The sequence below is a fragment of the Astatotilapia calliptera genome, chromosome 5 (assembly GCF_964374335.1).
Source record: "Astatotilapia calliptera chromosome 5, fAstCal68.1, whole genome shotgun sequence".
NCBI lineage: Eukaryota > Metazoa > Chordata > Actinopteri > Cichliformes > Cichlidae > Astatotilapia > Astatotilapia calliptera.
The window spans coordinates 11860751-11872164 of record NC_137426.1 but is presented as its reverse complement, the minus strand read 5'-3'; the positions used below and the strand labels follow the sequence as shown (position 1 = coordinate 11872164).

General features: G+C 42.3%; 1 protein-coding gene across 1 annotated transcript; it reads right to left on the bottom strand.

The window, feature by feature from the left end:
* Positions 1-1392: 1392 nt before the first annotated feature.
* Positions 1393-10290, bottom strand: mcm2 (minichromosome maintenance complex component 2). The gene is made up of 20 exons (XM_026167261.2): positions 10156-10290; positions 8921-9108; positions 8648-8820; positions 8443-8567; positions 8211-8349; positions 8015-8112; positions 7740-7861; positions 7323-7530; positions 7082-7216; positions 6624-6815; positions 5812-5905; positions 5639-5717; positions 5259-5430; positions 5033-5159; positions 4644-4756; positions 4181-4345; positions 3826-3900; positions 3440-3622; positions 2838-2993; positions 1393-2476 (listed from the first exon to the last, which is right to left on the bottom strand). Exons 1-20 carry the CDS (start codon positions 10159-10161, stop codon positions 2366-2368), a joined length of 2661 nt encoding a protein of 886 aa, XP_026023046.2. The 5' UTR covers positions 10162-10290; the 3' UTR covers positions 1393-2365.
* Between the last annotated feature and the right edge of the window lie 1124 nt (positions 10291-11414).

Here is an 11414-nt window from a genome sequence, read left to right as displayed (position 1 = left end):
TCGAGTATCCAAAAATTGTACTCAAGTAAGAGTAGCATTACTTGAAAATATTATTACTCAAGTAAAAGCGAAAAGTAGTCGTCAAAAAAGTTACTCAAGTAAGAATAAAAAAGTACTTGGCGAAAAGACTACTCAAGTAGCGAGTAACTGTTTGAAATGTCCGATTTATTTTTTAAATAAATGTTATCAGACAAACAAAAATAAATAAATATACAAATTTTAGTATTTTCAAAAGGAATATATGTAAAAACATCAACAAAATAAGGCACAACAATTCTAATTTCCAGATTTCAGTTTTTCACAACATAAAGCTTTTTTCACCAAAACCTACAGTAAATAATATAAATATATAAACAGTGCAAACAATTTCCAGTGACAAGATATGCTGTAAACTTTATATTCATTTTTGCTCCAAATGGCACAGCAGCGTCAGAGAAAACATTAGAACGAGGCATCTTCAACATATGTACAGTAAAACAAGGCAGCTCAGTTTACCCTAAGTTGTATGGGTGTGCATCTATTTCTGCATATTTAGCAAAAATGTGTCATTTCTTCACTCAGTGAGGTGATGGTTAAGCTTCAGCAGCAGTTTGCTCTCAAGGTTCTTTCTGTGAAGCTGTAACTGTTTAGCAGTGAACAGGAGTCCTGCATGACTGAGAAGTCCTTCACAAGCTCCAGATGCAGGAAGAGCTGTACTGACTTTGATTGACAGTGTGAGGAACGCCATGCAATAGATCAACACCTCCAGTGAATGGACATGAAAGGTACCTCTTCAGCTCCCCTGCTTCTGGTTTTCCTGACCCCATGGATCCATCATCTTCGTCGAATAGGCCGCTGTTTGTGCTGGCCTCATCCAGCTCTGTGTCTAGGTGATGTCTGATGAAGTGGAGACCTGTGGAAAGATGTATGGTTTTCAAAAGAATTAGGTCGGGGCTTATTGTGCTGTATACACTGCCAAGCTGCAGATATTTGTTTGGAGCTAGCCTCCAAAAGCTGGCCATACACTGTGCGATTTTTGGCCCATTTTGAGCCAATTTTTCAGTCGCGCAACCGTTTTGGGGATCAGCCCGTGTTTTGCCTTAATCGTGTGTCGTGCATCGTGTAGTATACATGGGGTAACGAAAAGCAGTTAACACCTCACGACCAGCTCCCAATCATCAATCGTATGGTCGCAAGATAATCAAACCTGTTTGAAATCCTGTCGCCCCTCAACGCAGCCTCTCACACTGCTCACGCACAAACAGAAATGAAAGAGAAAATGTGGAGCAGCACAGCAGTGCAGCGTCTGACCTGGACACAAGAGATGGAGGCACAACTTGTAGGATGAGGCAAGCTCATCCGAGTACGTAAGCGTAGAGCTTGCCACCCAGGCAAAAGAAAAATAGAGCTATATCACGTTATAACATGAAAAGTTTATTGTTCTAACAATATACTTGTCTTTAATTTGCTGCAGTTGTTGTCATCAGGCTTGTTTAACTAGAATCATGTACACCGCTTGCAAACTTCTGATGTTACTACTGTAGATTAAAGTCACCCATCAACAGGCTCTGGGTCTTTTCATCCATACAAGGTAGAATTTGGCAATGCATTTATAACAAGTGTAGAAAATTTGCACCTCTCTCAATCTGCAAGTTCAACTAAAATGTTGAGGCGCTCGTTTCACTCAGTGCATTTTAGATGATTTTAAATTACATGGAGAAAAGTCAGAGCAGAGACCAGTAATTGATGAAATACATTTTTGAAATCAAAACAGAGCTGCAATCCATCATGAAGCAAACAGTGACATCATCAAGCACTAGTTTATTTTAACCAGACTTATGAAGCATGGAGGTTTCAGTTCAAGCTACATTAACTTCCTGATGAGAGCACAAACCTCCGAGAAAGAGCAACAAGGTCTGAAATACAAAGTCAGTGAGTTTGGACAATGTAACAACGCATTCAGATAACGTTACGCAAAACAATAAACAGCGCCACATTAACATGTACATTTATTTACAATCAACCCCCCCTGAAGGCAGATGCAGCGACCCCCAGCACAGAATAAACATGTTCCTTTTCTCTTTTTTTTATTTTTATTATTCATGCAGTTTATTTATTGTTGACGAATTGCTTATCTAAAATAATTTACAGTCACCACCGGTATCAATCCATCAGAAACAGTGTGGTCATCAGCTGCTGCCTTCAGAGTCAAATCTTCCTTATCAGATGATCCTTTTTATAACAGTCCTTCAACAGCGGCTGCTCTTCAGTCACCTCCAATCAGTTCAGAGCCAAAATTAAGAGTCCTGAATCCAGTATGACCAAAACCGAAGTAAGAGCTCATAATGTAGGAGGTGTAAGAAGAGGAGTGAGGTTGGAAGGCTTCTTAAAACTGCTGCAGTATCAGTTTCTTCTTGCCGTCGTGGCTGAACTTGTTGGAGTGGAACAGGTCGCTGTCGTAGAAGGCCGACAGGTTGTGGATGTTTATCTGTCTCGCCTGGAGGGGGAGGAGCAGGAGAGTCAGGCAGGTTCAGGATTGTGTTCATTTTCATTAAATATGTGATCAGTTTAAGACCTCCAGGAACCAACACACTTTTGAATGGGTTCACCAGCTTGCTCACATTTTACTATTTGATTTTTTTGAAGTTCAACTGAGCATTACACACTGGAGGTCTGACTGCTCTGATGAAAGGATTTCCCTACACCTACCCTACTACATCCTATTATAATGACCTTAGTGTGAGTTTCTAAGATAAAAGAGTATTTACGACTAGGAGGACAATAAATTTAAAGTGTGTGTAGTTTCACATCCTGTCCAGTCTAGAGTTATAACGTACTGCCGGTGTGTCTCTCAGTACCTTATCCTGAAGATCTTTTTCTGGGATCTCGATGGTGTCGTTCTGGACTCCGTATCTGTTCCTCTGGTAGGCGACCTGCTCGGCCACCAGCTGTTTGAGGATGAAGAGCAGCAGCTCGTTGTTGTCTCTGCGGAAGGCCAGATAGCGGGCGAACGTCTGAGCAGACAAAAATATTAGATGAGGTCAGTAAACACAATCAGGAAGAATCACATACACTTCATACACGCTCCATAGACACTTCATTTTGTTGATTTTTCATAAATTTATAGGGTTTTAAAAGAGAAAGTGGCTGTTTGCATGTATAGTACATGTATAATAAATACATTTACAAAGTTGGTGAAAACCTGCTGCTAAACATCAATAATCTGTTCTTAGTTTAGCCTTAATACATCTGCCCTTTGGCAACCTGGTACCAATAAACTACCTCAAGTTAGCTAAAAAGCTGCCCCTGCTTTCAGACATTACTGGATTTACTTCAAAGCCTTTTCTGCATGTAAAACTGAATTAAACTACAAGTCTTACTGAATCTAAAAATGTGTCCATCGTTCGCCTTTGAGAAGAAGCATTTTAATGTTTGAGGCCAACAGAAAACATCCACAAACCTTCCTCATGCTCCTCATCACGCTGAACTTCTGTGTGTCGATGAAGCTCTCCAGCATGACCCTGATGGCCATGTTGACGTCGTCCTCCAGTACATAGTCCCTCAGGTGCATTTTGGCGTGAGCCTCCGCCATGCGGATCATGGACTCAATGTGACGAACCGTGATGGGGATGCTGCCTGTGGCCTGTGACACCAAACCAGAGTGGGTTATTTCCACAGTCACAGATGAATAGTTTGATGACTCTGAGAAACAAATTTGAGTATAGCACATGTTCTCACACGCTTTTCTTTCTTAGTGGTTTGACGAATTCAGTTACTCTCCCTGAATTTCAAAAACATGTTTATGTGTAAATGAGAGATAAAGTGGGAGGAGTTTTTCAGACTCACCATTGACTCTTTACGGAGGTCACTGTAGATGCGAGCCACCTTGTCCTGGTCCATCTGGTTCAGTTTCGGGTGAACCTTCAGACACAAAAAATACAAACTTTACCTTCAATTTTCTTTAGCTTTAATTTGCTGCAATACACCCACCTACCTACAAATTCTTATAATTTATTTACTGTTTGTTAAAATAAATCTTGTTTGGACAAAACTTGTAACACAAAAAAACAAAAACAACGTATAATGTAAAACAACAGCTACCTCATTTCGCAAGCTTTCAGGCTGATTACATAATTATGATATTCCAGCCAGAGAGAAACAAATAAACCTGAGTGAGGATCTGTGTGACATGTGTTTGTACCCGCTCTTTAGCATAGATGATGTACTTCCTCAGGAGCTCCTGTGGAATCGGTGGCACGTCGGATGAGTTGGGCAGAACCACCTCCTCCAATGCCACTCCCCCCTCCTTGCTTCTAGGGTGATGCTTGATGTGGGAACCGACCACGAAGCGCGCCAGCATCTCATCCTGAAGAACAGAAGAGCCACAGTGAAATTTACATCAGAGAGGAGGTAATCAGTTATTGCAACAATATTGGGAATAAACAAGCATGTTTTCGTGTGTTAGAGCCCAGACGTCAGTTCAGGAGATGAGGAGGAAGAGGTGCATGACAAACATAATAAATCCTCTCAGTTAAATATTTGGAAGTACTAGTCAGTTTCACCAGAGCAGGTGAAGACAGATGATTATCCCAGTTCAGTTGTAGTTTGATCTAAAGAAATACAGTGTCCCACAGCAGCTCAGCATCAGGTGTGTTTGCATCTACCTGGACGGGATCGATGGTGTCTCGAACAACACACAACACGTCAAAACGCGACACGATGGGCTCCGTCAGATCCACGTTCTCAGCAAAAGTCAGGGAGGGGTCATATCTGCCACCTGCCAGGAAACAAGAGATATGATGTTGCTCTTGAAAGGCCTCTCTCACACTTCCTTTGGACTAATTACAAAAGGCCTGTTCTCAGACTTCACTGACTTATATCCAACGCTCACTTTTTAATATATTCATAAAAGCTGCATGCACGTGTCCATTTATTTTATGCATCCTTGTAAAGAGTAGCTCAGATTATAACCAACTGCCAAAAATAGCTTAATCAGCATTTAAAATGAATCCATCTCCAACATACTGAGCTAATAAATATGACTGCTACGTACCGATGGGGTTGGCAGCAGCAATGACTGTGCATCTGGCCTGCAGCGAGGTGACGATGCCAGCTTTGGAGATGGAGATGCTCTGCTGCTCCATGGCCTCGTGGATACTCGTTCTGTCTGCATCGTTCATCTGGGAGGACACAAAGTCAGGTACATGCACATTTTTATTTTTATTTTTTTAAGAGAAGGAGGGGGTGCCCACCAATCTGGATACGTGGATTCAGCTCACCTTATCGAACTCATCGATCAGACAGACTCCACGGTCGGCCAGCACCAGCGCTCCCGCCTCGAGCGTCCACTCACGGCTCACTGGGTGTCTCTGAACATAAGCGGTCAAACCAACGGCGGAGGCCCCCTGACCTGTGGTGAACACCGCACGGCTCGCGACCTTCTCTACGTACCTGCAGATGGAAACACGTTAGCGCATCTTCTGAAACAATCCTTTTACTCCCCCAACAGATTTCTTCATCAACATTTTACCTCTGTTGCACAGTTGCGGTCAAGAGACACAAAATACAGCCCTGCATATGTAAACTTCAGGCCTTTATTTTTTTCCATCAATTAATTAACTTTAGCCACTGACAACATCGACTGTGTGTTGAAACGTACTTGAGGAACTGGGACTTGGCGGTTCCTGGGTCTCCGCACAGCAGCGCGTTGATGTCCCCACGCACCTTATGCTTCCCACCTGGAAAAGAAAGAATTGAGAAGAAGGGGAGAGTTAAAGGGAGGACAAACTGATCCACTGTTATTCTTTCGAATTCAGAGATGAGAGGCTTTACCTGGATTTTTGGGCTCCCCTCCAAACAGCGACAGGGCGAGCGCTCTCTTGATGTCCTCATGCCCGTAGATAGATGGCGCCATGCTGGCAAAGATCTGCAGACAGTAAAAAGGAGTTACCAAAACATTTGCACTGCAGTGGTTGGACCAGTGCAGATCTGCTATCACAGTCAGTTCATCATGTTTTTAATAATAATAATAATAATAATAATAATAATAATAATAATAGAGCAGTTAGCTGGGGAAACCGGCAACACCAGCCACAGTGGTCACACTCCTAAAAACAATTAACAGATAAGTGTCTGTTTTCTAACCCTAACCCTCTGCTCCCTTTAGGGGTCGCCAAAGTGGACCATCTGCGTCAATCTTTTTTTTGCCTAACTGGGATTGATTTTCATTCATGACACTGAGCTGTAAGTTAGCATTGAATCATCTAAAACAAATAGGAAGGACTTATTAAATTCAACAGGATTTTTTAAATCTTTGTTTTGGAAGTGAATGGATGGATGGATGGATGTTTTGTTTTAAAAGTTGGTTTTATTTCTAGACTGTTTTCTAAATATTCTTTGCCGTTTAACATTAGAGACTTGAGCTTTCATAAAAATCTAAATTTTTAGAGATTAATCTAGAGATTTCAATTAATAAATCTAGAGATTTCAAATTTCAAACTTCAAATTACAATCAGAAGATCATTTTAAAAGACGACATCATCCATTTACAATTGAATTTTTACTTTTTGGGTGATCTGTTTTATTTCCTTAGAGCCGAAATAACATCCTTTCTCCATTTTTACTATTTGTATCAGATTACTCACCCTCTCTCCGATACGTTCGTCCTTAGACAGAGCAACAATGGCTTTGATGTCTTCGTCAGTCAGCTCGGCCACGGCGACCCCCTCGTCTCTGCGGGTGATGTGGTTAGCCAGGATCACTGTGGCAAACACCGGGAAACCATTCGCCATGTTCAGAGAGCCATCGTAGTTGTTGTGGTAGATCCCAGTCAGCTCCTGATAAGCAGAAAAACATGCATCACTTTAAAACAACAGATTGTGAATATTCTAAGTCCTTAATATACATTGAAAATTACATGTGTATGAAACTGATTTAGTTTTGCAACACAGCATGAACTCTTTCTCGACCCTAATGTTTCTGCAAATGTGACTAAACGTTTATTTCCATCTAGCCTCAAATGTCTTTAATTTCTACTTTTCTGATCAATTTCAACCCTCCCTGCCTCAAATATGACAATTTTATTTTCTTTACACAGACTCACAATCTCATCTCCAGGCTTGCAGCTATCCACAAGGTCGGCCAGGAGGATGGCATCTTTGGAGCGAGGGAGTCGACCTGCAGCCACCTTACCGGGACTTTCCTGGATGGTGATCCTCTGGTAGTTCTGGTACACCGTCTGCAGGAAGGAGGCAGTAATTTTAAATCCTCAGACTGGGCACAGACCCGGCAGACAAACTACAACTTTCACAACCAACCATCAGCCAGCCCGGCCCTCCCCTCACCTCCTCCATGTTGATCTCAAACGGTCCCTGGGATTGACACTCCGGACAGGAACCCGGCTTCACCTCCTGGTTCTGGGACTGGAAGAAGGGCCCTAGCACGAAGTTACACTTGTTACAGTTGTACTTGACCATGCCGAGCTGAGGCAGGACGCCGGTGCAGCTGCTCACCACGCCGCTGGTCCGGATGAGCTGGTTCAGGTGGAGCTGCCTGAAGAGGACAACAGAAGAAGAAAACAGTTGGTAAAGAGCAGAAAGCTTCACCTAAGTAGCTCCTTCATATATATAGACGGCCCTTTTTGGAAGAGCCACAGATGTGCCTCGCCAAGACTAATGTGGAGGTCTCGCCTTAGTTTCATTACTACTGTGAATTATTCCTTCAAGTTGAAAATACCTGTTGGGTAAAAACTGAAGTGTTACCTGAGTGATCGGATCTCCTCAACCAGAGGCAGGTTGCAGATGCGGACATGGATCTCGTAGGCAATGCGATCATATTTTGGGTACATGGCAAGCACAACTTCTTTAGCAGCTTCATCAAAAATCTGGCAAAGAACAATCAGACACGCACCGGAGAAAATAATTGAAGGACACTCACATTTAACTTTCACAGCATTTAATATCCGCTAAAGTTAAATATAAATGCATGAACAAAAGGCACAGTAAAGGACATTAAGCAAGATGACAAGTTCACTAACCTTCAGCATCTCAGCTGGAGCTTCTGGTAGGAAGTAAGCCAGGACGTGCTCCCTGGCTGCGAGGTCCTCGTAGTTTACTACCAGGCTCTCCTTGTTCTCTGGATTACAGGTTCAGATTGATTCATTCAAACATTGCCAAAAATCAGCCAACAATTGTATTTTTCCACACATTAAAGTTTACTGAAAACTGCACTACCTTTACACATGTCGCTGATCTTCTCCTTGAAGACGTTGCGGCCGTTTTCATCCACGTGTGTGCGCAGGAAGTTCTTGAAGCGGTTGTAGATTTCCAGCCGCGGTGCCGCCATGGACACCCACTCCCTCACTGTGTGGCCCTGCAGAGCATGTGAAAACGTTACAAAGACGTCCCAAACAGCCGGACCTGAAAAACTTCTGTGTGCTAGCTCATCTCCAATGTCATCACAAACCTTCATGTCCTCCAGATTCTCAATGCTCTCAATCATTTCCTCTTCCTCGCCATCGCCTTCTGCTGCCCGCTCAGCCAGCCGTCTTCGCCGAGCAGCCGGGCGCTCGTCATCCTCATCTTCGCTGTCTGGAAGCCAACAAAATGAAAGAATTAATCATAGCCTACCCATCACCACCCTGACAAATATCCACACACTCAAGCCTCACCGTAGAGCAATCCTGGCCTCACGCGCCCCCTGGCTCCCTGTTGCCTGTCCCTCCTCCTCATGGCCTCCTCAGCGGCCGCTCGGGCTCCTGGCGACAGCTCTGACAGCTCCTCATCATCGAGGTCCAAACCCTCTGCCTCGTACTGATCCAGCTCCGGAATGGCACGGTAATCCCTGAACAGAGACAGAGTTGTTATGAAGCCCTAAAAAAAAACAAAAAAAAAAAACCCCCACAGAGTTCATAGCTTTGAGGCCATTTTAAATCCACGCTCACCTCTCCATTCCATCTCCAATCAGTTCCTCTCCATCTTCTTCCTCCTCCCCAGGCAAGGGTCCATCTCCCAGCAGCCCCTCCGACTCATCCTCGAAGGGCGGCAAGTCTCGTCCGGGGCTGGAGGTCAGGTCTCCCCTCCTGGAGGCTCGGCTGGGGCTGGTGGCCATGTGGTATGACTCTGAGGAATCCTGTCAACAACACGAATTCAGAACAAATAAATTATTCTTATTTTTACTGCCAAAAGTAACCTGACATTGTCTACAGCTTCCACTGTTCACATACAGCATTTAATTTTAGTCTGCGTTTTTATTTTATTTTTCTTCTAGCAGATTCAGGTTTTTTTGCATTTTGTTTTCGGTAGACGGCAGAAGCAAGAAAGACAGTAGGTAGAGATGGTGATGAGGGCAGAACATTTTAATACATTTGGTACATTGTGCCACTGCTGTCAAAGGATTATTGTCTTCAAGTAGTTTTGATGTACATCAATTTGAAATTTTTTTAAAATAATTTTTAACTGGTAACTTTTAGTAGTTAGTTTTATCTAAGAAGGGAAGAAAAACTCATAGGGCTGTGTGACTTCTTAAAGACCATAGATCTTTAAAAGTAGGACTGTAAGACATGTTTATTACACTTAAGAATGTGGCGAGCCAACATTAGAAGCAAAATGTAATTTAATAGCTTAAGTATTAGAGGACAGTGTATTTTAATGATCTTTTAATGATTCTTTACTTGATTGAAACCAATCATTTAAAGCTCAACATGGCTTGTAAGTAAACTATAATCAATTATTCCAGATGTAAGGACTCATGCAAGGGGTGTAAAGATTCAAAAAAGTTTTATTATTCCTCGGTTGTTACTTGAGACGGTTTACAGATGCAAAAACAAGCTAACTGACCACATGGCAGGTCTCCTTTTTACAGCGAAGGAACAAAAAACAACAACGGGTTTTGGGTCCAGTCTACGAAGGTGAAAAACGGTTCTTAGCAAAACACGCGCAGTTAAAAACTTCATAACGTATATTTTTAATTCTGATATCTGGCAAAGAATGAAGCTCTACATCAACTCTTGATGACGCTCTCTGTCATTGTTGTGACTCGACGAATGAACAAAGTTTATTTTCCCAGAAAAACTAAAGCTGACTGGTAAAAACTGCTTCGTATAGATTAATGCGCCTCTGCCTACAAGCTGAGCCCTCCCATTAGAGCACTGCGCCTGTTTTTAATGAGTTTACTCACCGCCATCGCTGCGTTTCTGTCTTGCTGCTGCTTCAAAAGCTACTTATTCTTCTTCCTACCGTGAGTCGCTTTTCGCGCGAAAGGACCATGTGACACTCAAAGCCCGCGAAAAATCATGAATATTCAAGAGAGACGGCTGAGGTTTTGCTTTCTCATTGGTGTATTTGCCTGAAAGAGGAGGGAACTTAAAGCACGGTGTGTTCGCTTTAAGACAAGGAGCAGAACGACCGCTCGTCCTGTTGTGTGATGACCTTAATAAAAACAACTAGGGTCGAGCCGCAGAATAAAGCGAACGGATGTTTTGTCTGAGCGCGATGGAGGGGCAGGGTTTATTACGTCGTATCGTTTCCCGGGAAATTTTTGGCTGCGTTCAAATCAGCTTTATTTCCTCCCTCGTATCCTCACTACAGTAAAAATAAAGTGGCTTTTGCCCTCCTGTGGATGTTTTTGCACTGCAAAAAATATTCACGTGCGTAAGTAACATCAATTAAATCAACACATAAGGGATCAATAAGATAAAATAATAATAATTTGTATGTATAGATGCGAAGAATGTGAGACAAGAATGAAACACAGAAACAAACAAACTTTAGAAACTTAAATAATAACAAAAACACATGCTTTAGTAAAAGTAATTCTATAATGCCAGAAAAAAAGTTAAACATATTCAAGGAAAACATCTGCAGCCTGAAGTGACTTCGTTTAATTAATTCAATTCATTTAGTGAGGGCAGTTCCTGAAATTTTAGTTGATTCTGCAGCTGATCCCAGGAGCAAGGAGCTGCAAAGCTGAATGCTCATTTGATAAATTGAGTTGATGAATGCAAGCCAGTAAGTAAGAAGGCAGCAAATGTGTGCTGTTTTATGTGAATAGCCTTATAAATAACAACAATTCAGTGGCTAGGGCTATAACATGACAAAGAAGACCGCTCAACCTGAGCATACAGCATACAGTGAAGAGTACAAGCCTTTATATTGAATCAGTGCTCCATGATAGACAGAATCTAGCATCAGTAAGGATTCTGACAAAGCATCCATATAAATCACATCATCATAATCAATTACAGACATAAAGTGCCTCAAAGGATCTAAACATATCCCTTTAGTACCAAAACAGGTGTGATAATGGCCTATCTGCAATGGCGTTGGGTTTTTAAATTTAAACAACTTTACTGTCAAAAAGGGTGGGTTACTAACATGTGCAGACTGAAGAGCTCAGACCAGGCCAACATATCAGCTTGATTTGAATGTTAGTTTGCT

Bases quoted from the DNA above. Each gene is read 5' to 3' on its own strand.
- mcm2 (XM_026167261.2), bottom strand. The intron at 8,113-8,210 runs GTAGTGCAGTTT...CCTGTAATCCAG, and splicing joins GATCAGCGACATGTGTAAAG to AGAACAAGGAGAGCCTGGTA. The intron at 2,477-2,837 runs GTACTGAGAGAC...CTCCCCCTCCAG, and splicing joins AAAAAGATCTTCAGGATAAG to GCGAGACAGATAAACATCCA.